General features: G+C 43.4%; 1 protein-coding gene and 1 long non-coding RNA gene across 2 annotated transcripts in view; one reads left to right on the top strand and one right to left on the bottom strand.

Annotated features, from left to right (window-relative positions):
- LOC130604931 (uncharacterized) overlaps positions 1-4,995 on the top strand; it is a 143,997-nt gene extending 139,002 nt beyond the window's left edge. The window contains exon 3 of the long non-coding RNA XR_008973563.1: positions 4,894-4,995. This is a non-coding gene — a long non-coding RNA (uncharacterized LOC130604931). The remainder of the gene's footprint in view (positions 1-4,893) is intronic.
- CDK15 (cyclin dependent kinase 15) overlaps positions 4,872-20,561 on the bottom strand; it is a 42,494-nt gene continuing 26,804 nt past the window's right edge. The window contains 5 exon segments of the mRNA XM_057419893.1: positions 4,872-8,018; positions 10,345-10,468; positions 15,297-15,305; positions 15,754-15,893; positions 18,516-18,564. Of these exon segments, the coding sequence (XP_057275876.1) occupies positions 10,356-10,468; positions 15,297-15,305; positions 15,754-15,893; positions 18,516-18,564 (311 nt within the window). The 3' untranslated portion in view covers positions 4,872-8,018; positions 10,345-10,355.

Here is a 20,561-nt window from a genome sequence, read left to right as displayed (position 1 = left end):
CTACTCAAGATAAGGAAGGACCTTTCATAATGCATGGGTTTGATTTGCACAAATATTGAGACTGTTCTTTGCATTAATGATAAAGTGGATTAAATGTGCCCCATTTTCCTAGTTAATGCCCCTCTGGAGTTTCACTGGGACCAGAGCAGATCTGGCATTTAAACTAAAGAAATCCCTGTTTAGTGTGTGGGAGTCTCTGGAGAGGCCACAGATCTGCATTGCAGCTGTGAAATACAGCATCTCCTCTGCTGCTTATCAGAGACCTGTGCTTCTCCTGGGAAAATTTTGCCCAAAGGATTCAGCCCTTGCCAAATTTTCAACTGGATTTTGTTTGTTTATTTTACATTTCTTCTTAAACATCTGAAACCAACAAACTTAAAACCTGCTCTAAATCTATCAACTTGAGTTAATTCCTTAGGATAAAATAATAAACCAATTAATTCCTCCAGGCTGCCAGCTTCTATTTGTAAGACTTAGTCTAAAATGGATTTCAATGATGAAATTCTAAACCCTGAAAAAGATTGAGTTTAATTGAAAAGAAACAATGTTTTTTCTCTTCTCCTGTGGTACAGCTCCTGTTCATGGTATCTGATTCACGTGGATTTTAAAAGGGCTCATATCAAGCATGCATGTGCAAAATGCTGCTCTTCTGACCTGTGTACTGAGTTTGCAGTGACAGGGTATGTATGTACCCGAGGAATGAATCATGTAGAACCAGCTCTGCCTCATCTTCTCCCCAGTCAGTCCTCCTGGAGAGCTTTTCCCACATATATGCTCTCCTCCTTCTTCTTCTCTATACTCATTTATCATGTAAAAAATCAGGGCAGAGATGGAGCCACATATTTTAGGTCCAGAACAACCTCTAATTTTTGTGAGGCTCCTACTGTGCTGAAAGGCAGATTTTTTATATGATGCTACATAGACCCTAGAGGTGTGTCTGCTTACGAATGCGGTTACATCTCCTCATCTTCAGGGGTGCTCCAAGCAAGTGGGTGGGCTGGGCTCTATAAATAGTGTGTACTAATCCATACTCCATTTTGTAGAGAGGCATGGTAGAAAACACACAGCTACAATCTATTCAGGGAATTTGTTAATACTAGAACCTTAGGGAGCAGCTCTACTTACATCACAGACATCTGTTTGTTGGAAATATCAGTTCAATAAACAGTCTTCTCAGCCTCAGTATTTTAGCAGTACAGGCATTACAAATGAGGATGATGTTACAGTCCTTTCCAGTCCTAATGCAGGGTCGTTCTCCCCAGTACAGAGGTGTAGGTCCACAGCTTTTTCTTATACCTGCGCAGTACAGAGACATCTGCAGCACATGAAACACGTGGGTGCCAGCAATCTTAATGAACCCCCAAAGTGAAACCTCAAAAAAGTGCACTTCCCAAGGACCCAGATAGGACTCATATTGATCTCTGAAGGTGTTAGGTGGAGATCATGCAGTATATCTCAGCAACAAATGCGTTTGGCCTGGAAAAAGCTTCAGCTGCATGTTTTGAACGAGATCTTTTTGCTTTGGAGAGAGCTAATGATCTGTAAGCACTGGCCCCATGTCATCATCTGGGATCCTGCTGATGGTGGTAGCTTACAGAGCTGTCTGATGTCATGTATGGCCAAAAATGGAGAATCTCAAGTTTCTACCTGTTTCTGGTGGCTATCCAGGGAATATGGTATTCACCAAGGAGGATGGTGAAGGGAAACAACCCTCTAACATGAAGTGGGTTCTGGTGTTTGTATCTATATGCAGTGTATACAATGGCTATTGTCTTTGAAGAGCTTTGTTACCTGTCTCATTACCCTGGAAAAAGACTTTGGGATATTAAATAGAGAACAATCAGTCCCACTAACAACAAATAACCCTCTAGGAAGTAAACACAGTAAAAGAGTTATGCTTGTCTTAGCAGATGTTGCTGGTTGATAAAATCTCATATTCAGAAGTTATTGAATATGTAGACCTTTTCTGGAACTATTAAGAGAATATGCATGTGATGGGGTAAACGATGAATATGATTTAGCTTTAAAAGATCTGGCTTTGTAACAGTACGTAACTCTAAAAAATATATTTCACCTTACATCCAGCACGGTACTGTACTATGCTAAATTCAGGCCCTGGCTCCAGCTAAAACACTCAGAATGTCATGATGTGCTGTTTGGGGCCAGCTTGCTGTAGAGGAAATCAACACTCACAGCTGGATGCAGACCCAGAGTCCCCATTCTCCTGCTGGTGGGAGCAGTATTTTTGCCCTACCTGTTTGACTAGGAATGAATGGGACTGGTTTGGTTTTCTTCCAGACCAGCTGTACTTAGCTTCATTACAAACTTCACCATGCACTGTCCTTTTCCCTGCCTTATCTCCCCTCTCCTTCAAGGGCAATGCTCAAATGCTAGAGGGGTGCTTTTGCTGGGAGCTGTTCTGAGCTAAGAGGACAGGCCAAAATGACCTTTCCTCCTGCTTGGTGTTTCAAACAGCTTCCGCCCGCGGGGAGAGGATGTATGGAGAATGTGTGAGAGAAAACACTGAAAAGGGAGAAAAAGCACAAAAAGGGAGGGGGAAAAAAGTACAGCAAGGAAGCTAGAGACAAACTTCCAGTTGTGGATTGGTTCTCACCCAGGCTCTAATTAGGAAGCCTCTTATGGGACTGTGAAGCTGTCAGGCTGCCAAATGTCAGCATGTTTGTCGGAGATCAGGCAATTCTCCTGTCTGCAGCAGCTACAGTTTGGTGCCATGATCCTCCTGGGTTCTTCCAGCATGTGTGACTCACACTCAGCACTGGCACCGGGGTAGCAGTGAAGGGCTTGTCATTTTCCCTAAGAATCCAGAAATAAACCTTCTTCTGGGATTTGATCCCTTCATTCTGGTTGTGCACAGAGAGGGTTAACCACAGGGTGAAGAGCTGCTTCAGCAGTGTGTGACTCGGATTCCCAGGGAAATCCCCAGCTTATCTGATGGAGCCTGTTAGTCTGCTAATTGAATAAGCTCCTATTAAAACTGCAATGTTTTTTAATGACTGCTAACAAAGGGCCAGATTCTGATCTGATCTTTTCTCTTGGGCTCATTTTTGCTGATGGTCCAGCCCTGCACCTGATTGCAGGGTGGGAGGCCAGCAGCTGCTTCCCCAGAGCCTAGTCTTGCTCCAGAGCGGGTACCTGAAACCAAAGCCTCAGCTCTAGGGCCTTCCTGGTGCAGTTGAGTTACCAACTGAGCTTCAAAACTTCACTTTTAATGCGCCAAGGATTCATGTAGTGTAATAGGCAGGAAGCTTTTAATGGAGATCTTTAGGAAGAGGGAGAAGGCTGCAATGCAGCCAGCAGAGGAAAGCATTTGCTGGGAGACTACAAGGACTCCATGTAACATAATTGCTGGAAATATCTAATACATGATCCAAGCCCTGCTCTGAGTAATTAACTTTCCCAGTGTTGAAATCAGGTTGATTTGTTGATTCTGCATATAAGATGTTGTCTATGTCTGCACAGAAAAAATGCTGTGTGTGCCTCTGCATATGCACATTCAAACCTTAATTTTAATTAAAATTATGTGCATTATATATGTATCTCTTTTTCTCTATGGGAATTGACTTTGTGAAGGTATTTGCCTAATAGGAAAAGAAAAAACTGTGGTTAGTATTTAAAGTGAACTTAGCTGGGTTCCAGGGTACTTCAGAGGGAGAGCCTAACAGCTCTGATTTCAGCCAGGCCCTGCCCTCCCCAGGATGGGGGTTGAGCTCTTGCATGACCCTGTGAACACATTTGCCTTCCTCATCTCACCTGAAATTCCCAGTGCGTACCCCAAGCCTGTGTGACATCAGAGCCATGAAATGTTTTCTAATATAATCATAAGGAGACTTTGTTTTTTCTTTAAAACCAGGAATGAGATCTGGCCGCCTTTACCCCCATGTGCATCCACACCTACTCAGTTCCTTTGTGTGCCCCTTTTGGTTTCCTCTTGGGAATGTTTCTATTAACATGCTTCTTGTAGAAGGTCCCACGTACCCACACCAACACTGAGCTGCTGCTTGAAAAGTTTCATAAGCAATCCATAAGTGGTGGGGTTTTTCCTTACGATAACAATAGCGAAGCGTCAAAGATTTGAACCTCCTGTTATCAGCAGCAGAGCCTAAACGCCGTTTCTCAGCCCGTTTCGTATCCCCACTCCCCAGCTATCAGATGCTGTGACACGGCTCCATCACACCACGACTTGCGGTCCCAACAAACAGAAAATGATTTCCAACCGGCAAACACGCTGTTTACTTTCCAGACGAATTGCACTTTCCCATCTGACAGCTGATCAAGGGATCTCCCGCTGCTGTCAGCATGGAGAAGTGTTTAAACACAGGGATGGAAGTTAAAACATTTTCTCATTATCACAGAATAAAAAAAAAAAAATAAAAAACAAAAATAAAAAACCCTCCCCAAAATAAAGGCATTGAGGCTCGGGGCCCCCTGCTGTGCCGGTAATGAAGCGCTGCCACGTGACCCACTGGCGGGGGCTTTTATCTCTGCCCCAATATCATTACTGAAGTGACACCTGTCACATGACCCACATCAGGGCTTTCATCTGGCCTCCCCAAATGCAGGTCTAGCTTGTGAGGGGGATTTTCCTGCAGCTTTCCCCCCCACCCCTTTAAAGAGCATTGACCACTTGCGCTGTTACAGGCATGGTTTGCAAGTATTAAAGCTCTTGTGTTTTTTCTTGGGGATGTCATTTGGCCGACAAAGTTGGCCTGGGCTGAAGAAAAACAGAATCTTGTCCTGGGAAAGAGGTTATTTCATTTACTTCAAGATGTTTTTACAGCAAATATTTAAGTCTGCTGTTAAACTCTCTTTACATAAAAAGGGATGCTAAAGGATTTCTCAAAAATCTCAGATTTGTTTGTAATTTTTTATTAGGTGGTGAGAAGAAACAGTTTGATGACCCTGGAGCACAATGATCTCCATTTACATGCACTTCATAGACTCTCACCTATTTTACCAGCGCATACTGCCTCTGCCAAGAGAAAGTTTTATGGAAAAAAGGAAAGGTCAGTCCTGCACCTCTTTGCCAATGTCTGGGATTTTTTGTGAGGTCTTCAACAGCAAACACCTCGATTTGCAATGGGCCCACATACACAACAGCAGTACTGAGCACTTACTTGCTAGAACCCGTTCAGTTATTACCTCAAAACAGAACATCAAACATCCAGATGTGACAGGGGATGACCACCCACATGAACTAGATGTGAGCAGGCTGGAGATAAAGGAGCCTGATCATCATGGCTTTTTCCTGCTCCTCCTTTCCCACTCTACGCTCAGCCATGCATGAAGTCTGATACTTCTCTGACCCCTTCATAACCTGATTCAGCTCAGTAAAGCAATGAAAAACTAACTCAGCAAAAGAATTAACAGCTTTCTACCTGTTTAGTGAGTTAGATCAGTTCATCAAGGGCTTAGAAAAGTGCCAGAGAGCAAGAGGGAAAGACTGTGAAGCTTGAAGCACAGAGGGAAATGAGGGAAGCAGGACCACCTTTTTGGGTGGCACAGACTTGGTACATGAATTCAGATGTTTCTTTTTACCTGGTCTTCTTCACTCATTACAACACTATGTTCATTTGTTGCCCTTGAGATTGTGCAGGCCAGGGGATGGAAAATGTACTAAGTACTCTTGATGTGAATAGTGCTCCTGTTACTCTGGGGGAGTAGTGGTTCTAGGGCAATTTCTCTCTCTGATCTGGCATATTTAAGGCATTGGGCCTCGAGTGTTGGTTTAATGAACAGAAGAGTGTTGGGTTGCAGGGCATCCTTTTGCCAGGGTCTTTCTGGCTTTCTGCCCCTCCATGTAACAGAGCTAGAATATATCATTTGACTCTTTGGCAGTTTAGTGTAAGAATTTTGGAATATGGGGTAGCAGCTATGTAAAAGAGCAAAGCCATTCTCTCTTCTGCTCCAGGACAGAAGACATCTATAACTGGTGGTCTGGATTGACACCATGGGGAAAGTGATTCAGATCTCGTCATTAGATCCCTTACTGTCTATGCATAACTAATCCTTTAATGTAACATACCTCAAGCATTTAGTGGCTCCCAATTAGGAGCAGACATCCAGCCCTTGGCAGGCATTAAAGATCCTGCTTCTTCACTGCTCTTAGCCCAGCCATCTCCAAGAGTGCTAAAGGAATGCAGAATACCTTGTCTCAACTTGGGCATCACTTACAGCCTTTCTGAACACGCATATGACAATGCACCATAACTCAGAAGTGGAGAGCTATCTTCTACCTATGTAGCCAGGCAGCCACTTTAGAAAAGCTTCTTTATTGTACCAGTTCTTAGAATCTTTTGCAATGCAACAGCCAGTGCCAGTATGCTTAAGAATTCTTGGTTTCCTTTTAAAAAGGTTCCAAATGCCCTTCTCTCCACAAATAAACCTGCACATGGGATGCTGACAAAGAGACACATGCCTAAGTAGAACTCTATAGGATATTCCGGCCTGATCTTGCTTAAACTGCTGTGAGGTCACTGTAATATTACTTCAGATTCATTGCAGAGCAAATTAGAGGCAGAAGGTCCTAATACTGAGACAGATTTCTGTTCAGTACTGCAAAGGGAGGTCAGGCATTCACACTCACTTTGACAGTGGCTGATGTTTGGGAGATCTGGGTCCACACAATCCAGATGTGGAAAGACTTGGGGACATAGCTCTCCTTCTTATCAAGGCAGAGAACTTTAAGGACTGCCACATAACACAAGGAATACCTCCTGTTCTCTTCACTGAGCAGTGCCTGCAGATAATCCATGTGCTCTTTTATGTATCTAATCTATATGTTCCTGAAATTATGTCTATTGCAAGGGCAAAGGAGAACACAAAAGTGTGCCCAGATCTGTAGTGTTTGGTTAGCCAGAAATGGACTTGGGTGGGTCTGGAAGTGTAGCTCCCTTACACTGAAATGACACCTTCCAGCTCTTTCTATGGCTGCCACCTATTTATCTGATGTTTCCCCATAGCTCCATGACTGATTTGTTCCAGTGCCTCAATGATCTGCATAATTCTTGCTCAGAGAAGTTCTCCCAGTCATGCCAGTGACACTACTCAGATGAATAAGAAGTATTCAAGAAAGTTTGCATGCCTGCACCTTAATGATTTATCTTTGCCTTCCTCTTCTTCACAGATCTGCTGTGAGGTTACACCAAGGCTTCTGTCTTGATGTCCCAGAGCCCAGAAAAAGTATCCCAGATATCTGAAACCAAGCCGACTAGCACTTGAACACAGTAAATTGCCTGCTTTCCTAATTCCTCCAGGAAGAATGCTGTAAGAAATTTCACAGTAACTGTAGTTGGGGAAGAGCCCTCTGATTTCCCCATGTATCCTGATCAGCACTCACCTCAGATTAGCTTTCCTTCTCATAATCCTTCAGCAGACCTAACATCAAGGAGAGGAAATCACGCCAGTAACTCATTAATGAGCCAGGACTTTCTGCAACAGTTGGACAAAAAATGGCCTGTGTTTGGCTGCATCTTAGTTCTTTGCCATCTCCCCTCTGTTCATCAACACCTGCACACATTTGGGACCCAGTATAAGAAGACCCCTGAATTCAGCTCTAAGCAACCAGTCTGCAATGCACACGCCTAATGCTCTGCTGGTGTGGAACCAGTATGCTGGTAATCCTGTTAGTAATGGCAGAAGCTCCCTCTAGGAAATTATAACAAATAGTCCTCAACAATTCCTTTGTTGACAACTTTATCCAAGAAACCGTCTTCCCTGGAGACTTCACTCAACTTTTGACTAATCCCCTCCTTCCCTCAGGAGCTCTTTTGTTGAAGGAGATTGTAGGCAAACCCCAGGAATGACAGGTCTCTGTAAGCCTTGGATCAGCCTCTACATTCTTTCAATTGTCAGTCCCCATCTGTCCTGTTTGTACATCAATCTTCTGGACCAGGGATCTCTCTATTAAGTGTCACATCATTGAGTTTATTCTGCAAGTCTAGTGTCCAGACTGTGCTGTTACATCTTCGTTGCCAAGTCAATCTTTGTGACATTGCTTTCTGAAAAACAAAAGGCAGGACATCTGCACAATTTAATTCTCTTCTACTGAAAGGTGATTTTAAAAAACACTCCCTTCTCCCTGAGCAAACTCTGTCCTTTTTTTTTGTCCTTGTGTACTCTCAAAGGTTTTGTTTCATTTTGTCAATATTAAGAATTATTTCAAAGATCCTTGCTGTAAGGAGGCTAGAATCTGCCCCTGTTGCAGGGAATTTTGTGAAGATAAAAATCCATGGCCTAAGTGCTGAATCAAAATGAAAAATAAATTCTAATTAAAAATATTCTGCAGGGCTAGTGCCTTCAGTTACTTTGCTTGCTAACAGTTTAAACAAGTTCGAATCTTTCTGTAGATTCATCTACACTTGGCCAGTGCAGTAGCACATACATATAAGAGGCCCTGTGATTTTTATCTGCATTTTGATAGGCAGCATGAGAATGGAAGCAGATTCCAACAATCCATACATTCTTCCTCAACAGGTAGAGGGAAAGAGGTAGAATAGCATAGTAAATGGACTGTATGTCACCCTGAGATAGACACCTGGCACTCTCTTTCCTTCCTGAAACCAGAAGGAGAACAAGGAGAAGACTGACTGTGTTTTGTCCCTTGCTGTGTTGCTCAGGGCCTATGGATTCCTGATGGAGCCTGGTATGTTTAGTTTTTTGGCTTTGTCTATTTTTGTAACTTAACTCAGGTTGGCCAATGAAGGAAGGCTGGCCAGTTTCATTATGTTCCCAGGACATTCCATTCCCTCATGTGTCAGCATGAGGCTGTTGTGCTTTAGATGCCTATCTACCTCTGATTAGATTTGAAAAAGCAGACAGAACCCCCTGCTTTCCATTGGTAGCCTATTAAAATGACAAAAAAAAATTACTGTTTCATTTATAACCTTGCTTACATGTCTGAATCCAGATGGCTTTTATAAGAAGCGAATTAATAACATGAACACCATCACTTGTAGAATGTTTTGCTGTAATGAAGTGCAGAAGAAGACTTGAATTGACATTTAAGCTTGTTTAGTACATTTTTTTTAAGCAGCATAAAAAAGGGACACAATCACTTTCAGGCCAAGTTAATATTAAAAAAAAAAAAAGTTTAATAAGAGTATCTCCTACTCTTTTTATGCTTTCACTATTTTAAGTTAAGTATTTGTGAAATACTCTCAAAATCAGTTAAAACTGGTCAAATCCAGATTCACTGAACTGAAGAATGAGTGCCCTCCTCAAGTGAGTTGTCCCAGAATCCTTAGTGGAACTGACAACCAGCTTTTTGGCAGGATTATTTCCTCTGTGATCACAGAGAGGGAACAGCTGCCCTGTCTGCACTTGAGCAGGTGAGCAGGGGATGTATTCAGGCTGCCTCTAAAACCCAGTCTGATCACAGGGCTGGCAGTGTCAGGTCCTTCTTGAAAAGACTGGAGGCTGTCCTGTCTGCCTGCTGTTGTCTATGTGATGAGGGCAGATGGGGTAGAAAGGCTGTGAGACCAGGCACTGAGTGCTGGGACCTGATCCTGTAGCAGGTACATCTACACGCATCTGAAAGCGCAGAGAGGTAGCTGAGGTTTGCCCTGTTAGCACAGCTTAGGTTGCTTCTTAGCTTGGCAGAAAATTGGACAGTCAAGCTAATTTGACCTCAAGATCAGTTTCCAGGTCTGCCCTGCAAACACAGACCCAGGCAGTGACACTGACTGGACACATGCTGTTAACAAATGCACAAAGTAAACAAAGAGGTAGGATATAACAGAAGGATATTTCTTTCAATAATGTCAATAATTATTTCAGCAATTTCTTTCAATAAGAATGACTTTAAGTGATCTTTTGGTCCTTCTGTAGCAGGAGATGAAAAATGTTGATGCTGAACCATTTTTCTGAGGTATGTTGTATTAAAATGATGATTAATTAAAACCAATGATGTTAATGAGCTAAAGAGATTTTGCCTAGCTCTGCTCAGGTTCCACTGTGTGTGAAATCAAAACAAGTAAGCTATAAAATGTGAACTCACTAGACAAGGACAAAGGCAAACAAAACAATCTGGTCAGTTTAAGCAATGGAGAAATGAAGCAATGTTTTGACTGGGGAGGCATCAGAGGAGACATCCATCTGAGTCTTGGAAATATGATGAAACAAACCCAAACCTCCCATGATACCACCAAGCACTGTGGGCCATTGGCTTGCTGATCTTTGAATGTAAGATTTCCCACTTTGTCCTCAGCCTGGGATGTGGTCATCCAGCCCTGGGCATCAGTTCTGTTTTCCCACCTTCAGTATACAAAGGAATTCATGTGCTAAGGATAATGGCAGCAGCTTTGGCAATGGCAACTGTGTGCTTACCAAAGAGTTAGTTAATCATCTCTGCTTTCCACCAAAACTTGCTTGAACTTGAGATGGCCTTTTTGGTAAGAAACAAAAAGGTCACAGATTTCAGGTTGCAGTCTCACTCCTGGAACTGTGAGCACTGATTGTCCGGCAGAAAAAGCAGATTAAAGAGAAAGCTGCAAAATGATCCTTTTCCTTCACTGTGCTACTTTCCTAATGCTCTCCTGTGACATTAGCCACAATATAAACTCATTCAGGATCCTATTTCTCACAGCTCCATTCCTTCTGCTTGTTTTGGGAAATGATTTCTTTAATCTAGGCATCCTTCTCTAGAAATCTCATCCATGTGAGGTTTTTTTTTCCTTTTTCTTGGAGCAACCAGCAAAATACTATTTGGTAGAACAGTGGTAGGAATGTAACCCGCTAATCAAAAGGATTCAAATGGATCTACACACTGCCAAGCTCTCTCCTTCCCACCCAGTGGAGGGGGAAAAAAAAGAGAAAGAAAAAAGAGATAGAGCTTCTCTCCTTCAGCAATCTCACAAATGCAAAACCTTCCACTCCAGTGACTCCTCATTAACTTACCAAATCTGACAGTCTAATTATCGTAGCTGCTTCACTCTTAGAATAAATAAATACTAAAGTGGGTGTTTAAAGAAATTGAGCAGTGAAATTCAGTCATCTAGACAGTCAATAGAGAGTTTATTTTAAATTTTTATATTCTTATGTATTTATATCATTTTAGGAAAGATAATGAGATAGTTGTCTTTCAGGCTAATTGAGTTCCTAGGCTCATGGTTGCTTGCTGTCACAATCTCAAACTTAGCTTTAACTTTTGTGCCTTAGAAATCTGATCACTACATCCCCATTTGCTTTTTTCTGCTGATAACTGGGTGAAGGCAGAAGTGCACCTGAGGATGGGAAACGGCTACATGAAAGTTCCAGTCTGGATGTCTTTCACAGCACACAAGACAACTAAATCTTCTCAGATTAGCATTTAAGAGCGTCAAAGGGAAAATGGAAGTTATAGAAACCTCAGATATAACTTGCAATTAGACAAAATACAGAAAAACATCTGCTAACCTCTGATGCAATAGCGTCTGCCTCCATGAGGGTATTAACAGCACTCCTTCCCAAGAGCAGTTCATCTCCCTGAACAATAAGACCTTTATAGAGATTCTCTGGCCTGAGATCAATGGGAGTCAGAGTATTTGATCCATGTCTGTAGGACTTTGTTTCCACAAGTCATGTGGGCCGAACTTCGCGCCAGTTGTGCTTTTGCAAGAGCATGAGCTGGGTAGTGAGCAAAGGAAACCATCCTTCTTTTCCCATCTTCCCTTTCACCCTGTGCTTCTATACAGGGCCCAGCATGGCTTGCTCCAGGCCAGTGCCCAGGGATGAGCTTGAACAGGGCAACATCTCCAGAGGCCTGTGCCCTTGGCACACATCTGCTGTGATGTTGTGATGCATCTTTCCCAGGGTGGTGGCTTAATGACAGAATACAAAACCTCAGTGCCCTGTCAATACTTTTAAGCAGACCTTCTACCACTGTGGAGATCAGGCCAGGTGAAGTGAAGGGTATTTTTCCTGAGTTAAGTGAAGATTTGCTTTATCACTTGACAAAAAAGACTGCTTCTGGGTCCGGAGTGACAGCTGATTTGCTGCTCAACACCAACTGTGGTTTATTCCCTTATTAAGACACAGATTCATGCATCTTGTGGGAACTTCTCTTTCTAGGTGTCCGTATCTGATTTACAGTGAAGGATATCCATTTGCTGTATACAGAGGTGGCAAAGCATAGAGGAAAAAATATTTAAGTGACTATATAAACTTTTTAGCTAGGTAGGAAAACCTAGGCAAACCAGCCAACCCAAACAAGGTGTCCATGAAAGTCAGCTTTTCTTTAGATGTGCCCTGTGGTAACACCTACCAGCGCTGGCTAATTCCAGCAGTAGTAAGGATTTTTAGAAAGCAATGGCTTACAGCCTTAACCTCCTCATTGCCTATGATTGCTTTGTATTAGTTTAGATGCAACAGGCATGAAAATGACAATGCTCTGTGAGCACCAAACCTCCCTCCTCCTGCTTCTGAAAAGCTGAATAGCGGGCTGTTTCAGGAGGAAGGCTACAGTGCTATCACCACCTGGTACTCTGGTTTTGAACTGCTGGGAGCAGGTAACAATCAGAGACCAACCATACCCAAAAAAGCAGCAAGTCCCTCCTAGTCAAAGCCAGGATCACACCCGTGCCGCACACTATCCTCCTCACAGAGCACAAGTTGGCCTTGACTTGATGACTAGCTGCTAAGCCAATAGTATGCCTAGAGTCAAATGTCTCCTGAACTGTGAGAAAGGTCAGTCCTGAGCCTGGACATCGGTCCAGTGGGGATACGATCTGAGAAGCCAGCTCAGGCCTCCCTGGCCAAAGTGCCTGAGTTGTTCGGTCAGAGCTCTTGCAGTGTTTTCTTGGAAGCTCACTGGTGCTAACCCTAAATCCCACTGCTCACCCTCCCTACTCGCAAGTCTACTCTGAAGCATTTGTGGGCAAAAGAGAAGGAAAATAAACCAAATCTAAAAGTAACAATAATAAGCTGCAATTGTCACTGTGTCTGACTTGTCTGACAGCAGTGAGATACCTTCTCAGAATGCCCTTTGCACTTCAGGACTGACACTGAGTTGAGAGCATGGCTCATGCTTTTTTGATTCAAGGATCTCACCTTTCTTCCAGGAGTGATTAATTGGACAGAAAACATTCTGCTTTAGCAGGTGGCAAAGGGCTACACTGAAGTTTTATCAGAGCTGTTGTAGTGCAGGGCTGCACTACACAAAGATAATTGTCTCAGGATTGGCTGACAGCAAATGCTCCAGTTTTACAAAAGGTCATCACTGCCACCCCTCAGGCTAGTAGTCACAGTGTAAAGAAGATAGAGATTCCCCCGCTCCTGTCCTCTGTTGCTATATCCAGAGGTACTGGTGGCATGTGCACAATTAAGGCCACCAAAATGGTGAATAGAGTCTTAACCTGGGCCTTACTAGCCTTTTCTGGCCCTAGAGGCACAGGAGAGAGCAGCTGTAAGAGAGGCCCCTCTGCAGACCAGCCCCACTTAGGGCACAGAGAGCCTTCCTCTCTTACAGCATGGGTGGTAAGCAACATATAAGCATATGAGCTTAAGCAAAAGCAACAGCAACCTGTTCCCCTCAGCAGGAGCTGACTACTGGGAAGCAAAGAGCCTCATGCTCCCTCTCGTCCTTCCCAGGGGCAGCACCCAGCTTCTACCATTAGCATTCCCCTCTGTATTCAGAAACATGACATTTGGAGGGGTACTTATTGAAACACTGTTTTCTCCAATTACTTTTTTTTCCTAGGAATAGACCTTTGAAAAACATCCCCTAGCATCCAGCTTGTCTTAGCAACTTATAAAAAGAACAGTAATGGACAAAATTATTTCATAAAAATAGAAAATAATTTCTTACTGGAGCCTTTTATTTTTCCCAATATTGTTTCCTTCTTACTCTCTCACACACCTTGGGATCAACCCCCTCTTCCTTTTACCTTTCATCTCCAGCTCATTCTTAGCCCTTCTGCATTAACTTCCTCCTTCAGAGGATGGGGACTAATAGCCAGCATCCTCCAGAACAAAGTGGGGACAGTATATATATATGAAATCTGCACTGTGTTATCATAGAAATGAGTATTTTAAGGTGATACAGTGTAATTCCAAAATAGCCTGATGCCAAAGTGGCAGAAAAGAACCCATGTCTTACACAATTATGGCAATAGGGATGGCTACATGGAGAATTATTCAGAATTGCCTAATTTTTACAGGCTTAATGAGTCACTCATGAATATGGTCTTGCATGATCATACCGTACTTTTTTTCAACCCTGTGCACTTTGATTCTATTCCCAGCATACTGGTTGCTACGATAACACCATGCAGTTTCCTGTCCACAAGGTACTTCTTGCCGCAATGTGAGGGATAATAAATATGGGATGGTGCATAAACCCAGGTGAAGTAAACCTGTCCCCTCTCTGCTAGCATGTTGGAGAGATTGACACATTATGCCAATCTGTTTTCTCATTCCTTCTATTTCTCCTCACTCTCTCCCTTTCTCTCACACTGTCTGTCTCTGTACCTGTTTTTTTCCACACACTCTCTCTCTCTGTTGGCACTGACGCTTTCATCTTCTCCCTTGGGGATTGGAGATGTCACTGCGGGAAGTGCTTGTCCGCCTCTCCGGCAGCAGCAGAGCCCTGTGGCTTTGACAAACCTCATTTAATTGGGAGGAAGCCAGGAGGGTTTGAAAGAACTGAAACATCCACGAAACTCCTTTTATCAGGCATAATTTAAACTCTGCATGGAAAAAACCCTATATGTATAAAGAAAAGTCAACTTCCCTCCTGCTGTGCGTGCTCCCCTCCTCCCCCCGAGGCACAGGCAGGCTCCTGCGAGATTCCATCTTTTCATTTTTCTAAAAGTGTCAAAGTAGATTTGTGCTCTGTGGCTGGGTGAACAGAAAAGGAATGCAGATGTCTCTCACTCATGCACATACACATACAGAGCACCTTCTGAAGGGCAGCGGTTTGGGAGAGATGCTAGCTTGCTGCTCCTTCACTTGGGATGTGTCACAGGAGCCAGAAATTAGGTTTTCAAATAGCTTGACAACACACTCCAAGAAGGCTTCTTAATTGCTCCTGTCTTAAAAAAAACACACCAAACTAACTAGTGTAGTGGGTGCCCAGGAGGCAACAGGGAATGCTATGCTCTTTGGACTGTTGCCCAATAAGAGGGAGTTTTGCCTAGTGAAGACCAGAGCCTGTAGCTTGAGAGACCCTGTATTTATTATCAACTCAGGGCAGAAGAGGCAGACCTGTGTGTATGCAGCTGTGTGCTTACAAGACAGCAAGGGAAGAAGAAAATAAAGCAGGTAAAACTGAGGGAGGACTGATGCAACAGGGTATGAGGAACAGCTGTTGTCTCTGAACATCAAAAGGGAGCAGTCCAAGGGAATTGGGGCTAGCACATCATGCTGAGCAGCTGGGAATTCAGGACATCAGGAGGGACCAGCATGTGTGTTACACTGAATACACAGTGTGAACGAGCCCAAGGGAAAGCTCTGGGCCCCTAGGGTTACAGAATGGGGGAGAAATGAGCTGTGAAATCACATACACCTCCACTTTCTAAATGTACCATGGAGGCAGCCCATCCATGTCCCTTTCTAGTATTAACACAGTGGTTAAGTGGAAGAAAACAGAAAAAGAAGCTGATAAATTTGCAACGGAATGTAAACTTTGCAGCATACAGGAGTGGGGAGGGAGGGCAGGCAGATGCCCAGGTGAATGGCACAGACTTTCAAAATAACCAGAAACTCACAATAAATAGCATGTGAAGTAGCTCTTAGTGAGATGGAACTGAGTTAACTTACCAGCAGGAACCTCATATTGCTGAGGAGGCAGAGAGCTGAAGAAACCATGAACAAGTGCATCTTGTGCAGAGATCCGGCCTTGGGGGAAGGCTTTAAGCATCCTGGAGGCCAAATCCTCCACTGCTGGCACTTTGCTCAGCCTAGGAAAACAGGACAAAAAAATTAGGATAGGAGGTGAGCATAAGCCAGAAAGCTGTAACCAGAATTTGACCCAGCCCTTCTCAGATCCTGAGACAGATAGGGGAGTGACATAGGGGAGCAGGCTAAACCGACCCCAGCTATATAGTTTTCCAGGACATTTGCTTTTCTGTGTGAGTTTGGTTATATTGGAGTACATGGATAAAGGATTTCAGCACATACTCATGCTTTCAGAGGAGTTTTGAAAATAAATGGTTATTTTGTAAAAGAAAGTTGTAAGAAAAAGGGAAAATGCTGCTGAGCAAATTATATTTTATGTGTCATAACCAGAATATCCAAGGTTGGTGTTACCAGTTTAGAGCAACAGTGCAAGTGCACAAAACAACCTGACTGGCCCAGTGAGCAGACCAGAGGTCAAAACTAAGAAAAAAATAAAGAAAATGCCATTTCCCCTCTTTCTTCCCTAGTACCAGCCATGCAGCTGGCTTTAGAATACGTTGGGATTCATGGAGATGAATCTGTTTCTCAGGATGAGTGCCTAAAATAGATGTAATACACACATGCTCCATGCCCAGCAATACCAGTGCCAAGTGGCTGCTTTCTAGAGGAGCACACAGCTGGGGACAAGGAAGTGGAAGAGAGAAAACAAACCAACAAGGAAACAAATAAAAATAGTAATTTAGTTTTACAGCTCCTACTTTGTTTGTTTGTTTTTTCTGATCATGTTTCAGCATCAGGAGGCCCATCAGAGCATGGCCTGTTGTGCTTCCTCCCTTGGCCCCCACTGGTGCTTCCCCTCCAAGCGACATCAGGCACCGGGATCCCCCTGCCCCTGCACTCCCCCTCGCTACACAGGACATTTGACATGCTGACATTTCTGTTTTGAGGAGATAAAATGTAAAACAAAAGGAAGGGGAAAAGCATAGAGAAATCCTGAGAAACAGATTTATAAAAGCTACCTGGCCTCACTGTTGTATGTAACTGCTGAATTCTCGCCTCCAGCAAAACAGTTCAAGCCCCTGCTGCCTTGCGGAGCAGGGACTGGACAGGGAGCCAAAGCATCCAGCCAGAGGCTGCTTGCTAGAGCTGCACATCACTGGATGTACATCACTGTAGGCTGCTACTGGAGACCCTCTGCCCCTTCTGTCCTGTTGCTTCAGGCTCCCACATTGGGCAGCAACATGGTTCAGTGCTTCCCATCATGGCTCAAGGCTTCTTGCTGGTGGCTGAGCTCTGCGCAGAGCTCCCTTTTGATTTCTTAATTGGCCATGGAGAGTCATGGCTGATTGGTCTGTATGAAGCAGTTCTTTCCTTCTCAAGAGCTGAGCATGCCAAGGCAGCCGTTCGATCACAGTGGTGTAAGGAACCTGTAATGCAGAGTTGGAGCTGGCCGACATGCAGCCCAGGGCTCTGCTGCAGAGGAGAGCCTGTGGGTATGGGGCTGTTAATGGGGCCTGTCAGGGGATTATGGCCAAAACCCAGAAGTGTAACACAGCAGACTTGCAAGGAATATAGTATTTCTTTGTTCAGGCTGAGAGAGGATTCATTCTGTTCCAGGACCTGTGTTATCAAGGTGTGTTTCTGAAGATGTGTGTGACAATGGCAGGCATTTCAGCAGCCTGTGCGTTGCTGAAAACTGCAGCATGTTTCTTCAGCCATTCAGAACAGTGCCTGGGAAACCCAGCTCTGCAGGCCAGCACACTTCCCTCTGAGTAGGGCTGGATCCTACGCAATAAGCTGAACAGATAATAAACAGCAGTGACAAAAAATGTGGTTACATCCTCAAAGAATTTTTGATCCTTGACCTGTGCATGAACACAATCCTGAGAACACAGCTCTATCTAGTCTTTTTCTATGCATCTATAAAGGCTGTTGTATGCCTCTAAATTAGCACTGGGAGGGGATTTGATTTTATTGACTCTCTGAGCTAGGATAGTTCGCTTTGCCTGATCAGATATTTGTTTCACTGATACATAAATACATTATGTATATGTGTGTGTGTGCATTTTGTATTCGTGCACGTATGTGCACATATATAAGCTTGAAAAATATTCCCTCTTTTAGCACACTAGGGAATGATTGGGTGGTGTTGGTGTGCCTGGTCAAGCCAAGGTATGTAACCATGGCCGCAGCCTCATAGCTTTTGTACTCTGAGGAGTGATTTTTTCCCCTCCTAACTAATCATGAGATTATTTCATTGTCTTGTGAAAATGCCATCCTAGCACATCTTCCTTACCACTGTTGAGCAACATCCCTACAATCTGTTTCCAGAAATTAAAACTGGGACAGAGCAAAGTCTGTCTTCAGTCCGGCCAAGAAGGCCTGTGAAAGTATGACCCTCTGGACTGAACTGTGCCCTGAAAAAAGTTGCTCGTAATGTCATTGAATCACTGCTTATCTGAGAATAATCACTACTCCTCAGAGCATAATAAACCCACTATGTGCCCACCTGCACCGCAATCTCTCAAAATCAGTTGCTTAACTGACGTTAGATCTGCTTGTTACTACAGAGCCACCCAGCTCTTCCTGAGCTTGCCAAAAGAGCTCGTTTCAAGTTAAATGATTGCATAAAGAAACAAATAAACCCAGAGGTGATTTTGACATTGCCATTATAGGTAGCTTACCTGTCACAGATGACTTGGAGCCTCTGAGGTGTCCTGGAAGCAGCCACTTCTAGAAAGTGTAATATGCAATCACAGGATTAAATGAAAATCAAGCCACAAACCATTCTTTGAGCCCTTTCGAAGAACATATGCTCAGAATTTCAAAGGGACCTATAGAATCTGTCATCTTAATATTTATAAATATACATTATTCCTATAGGACTTGAGTACCAGCATTGATGTTAATAAGGCTGTTCCAGTTCTGTAACCCTTTCTTTTCATACATCTGTGAATATAGGCCTTGGGCCCCCTTCTGTTGCTGTGTGAGTTTTAGATTTGGCTTCAATAAAAGCAGTATCAGCCCCTAAAGCCTTTACATGAAGGAAGCAGAAAGAGGTTTGCAGGCCTGAATCCCCAGCAATTGTCTTGGCTTACAAATCAGCTTCTGAGCTTCATGTATTGCCCTGTGCACACAGGGCTTTTCTGCATGGATCTGGCAAAAAAAGTGGGGCCAGAGCAAAGACACTTGGGTCCCGCTCTCTTGTCCACTGCTCTTGCTGTCAATCCCTCACTAAGTTTGTTGTTTATTATCAAATTAACCTTCTCCATGCAGGCTTTGTACTTACCGACTCAAACATCTCTACCAGATTGGAACTGCAGGGTTTGTGGTTTTGGGAAGGCTGTGTTGTTGTTGCCATTTTTCAAGGACACATTTCTAAACATTGTGGAAAATGTAGACAAATACATTCTCCAAGTATTTTCTTATAAAGCACGAGTTTTCTCAGGCTTAGATATGAATGAATGGCTTAAGCCTGGAAGATTTCCCCTTAGAGATGAACAAAGGCATTTTCTTGCATCAGAAAGGCTGTAATTTCTACCAGCAACGTTTTCCTGAGTACTATTTCTGACAGTGCTTGAGCAGGAAGGGTGGTGTCAACCTCTCTTCCAGCCCAGCCCAGACAAGCATTCTCCATGGCAGCAAGACCACCAGAAGGCAAGCGCCACTGGTCTGCTGCCAGTAGATTTGGTGCTTGGCTGGGGCTTATGCTACACCACTGGGAGAGCATCTGCCCTCCCTTCCTGCCCAGAAGCATCCGCCACATCAATCAGGGACAGAAGTTGCTGGCTGTGGGCAAAGCAGGGGTACCCTCTGTCTTCACCTGCATGGGCATTTCCAGAGTGCCAGGCCCAGGGGCTCAGTCACTCAGTGTCCGACTTGATGCACAGTTTGTTAAAGTGCAAATGACTGAACTTCCAGCACTTAACCTTTCCAGCAGCAATCTTTCACCATTAAGCCAGGCAAGCAGGTTGTTAAACCTGTCTATCACAGGGTAAGTAACAGTTCACAATTGAAGTGTTCTCCTACACCCAAATACTAAGGTAATTGCTAAAGCAGTAAATGGCAATATAACCCGGGATGGGATTCCTGACAGTTTAGGTGCCAGAGCACTGAAATTATTGCAATATCTAGAAGTTATATATTAGTATCTTGAATAGCCCCTTCCCAAATCAGTCACAAAGATTAACTCTGGCAGAACATTCATCTTGGATCACTAATAACATTTTCTCTGGATCCTCTTTCCTTCATTTTGCCCCCTTGACTGTAATAAAAGTGTAGAAATAAATCGTCCCTACTGAGTAGAGATGTAAAGCTTCCAGGCAGAACAGAAGAAAAACAATTTTAAAAAAATGGTTTGGAAAAACATAAGATGGTTTTTGTATGAGGCAGAAATTTTTACCCCTTTGCAGAGCTGGCCAGAAACTTTCAGATGTTGTAACTTTCTGCCAGAAAATTCTGATTTGTGAGATGGAAACCTTCCATGACAATATATCAATTTCCTTTAATATTTAATAAAAATGTCAAGGTTGTACTTTAACTCTACTGAAATCTTTTAACATCAATGTTCTTTAATGAGTTTAACATAAAAGTTAAAAAGTGCACATTCAGTTGAGAACAGCAGGGCAAAATGTTTCAGTGATATCTAAGTGAAATGTCGCTGGTTTTGTGGAGTGCATTTTCCGGATTAACATTCCAAAGAGGAAATAGGATTTTCTTTATGTTACAAA

The sequence above is a fragment of the Pezoporus wallicus genome, unplaced genomic scaffold (assembly GCF_028554395.1).
Source record: "Pezoporus wallicus isolate ANWC-B61680 ecotype Strahan unplaced genomic scaffold, APGP_CSIRO_Pwel_v1 contig_4710, whole genome shotgun sequence".
Lineage (NCBI taxonomy): Eukaryota > Metazoa > Chordata > Aves > Psittaciformes > Psittacidae > Pezoporus > Pezoporus wallicus.
The sequence above is the reverse complement of the archived record's forward strand: the minus strand, read 5'-3'. Positions and strand labels throughout refer to the sequence as shown.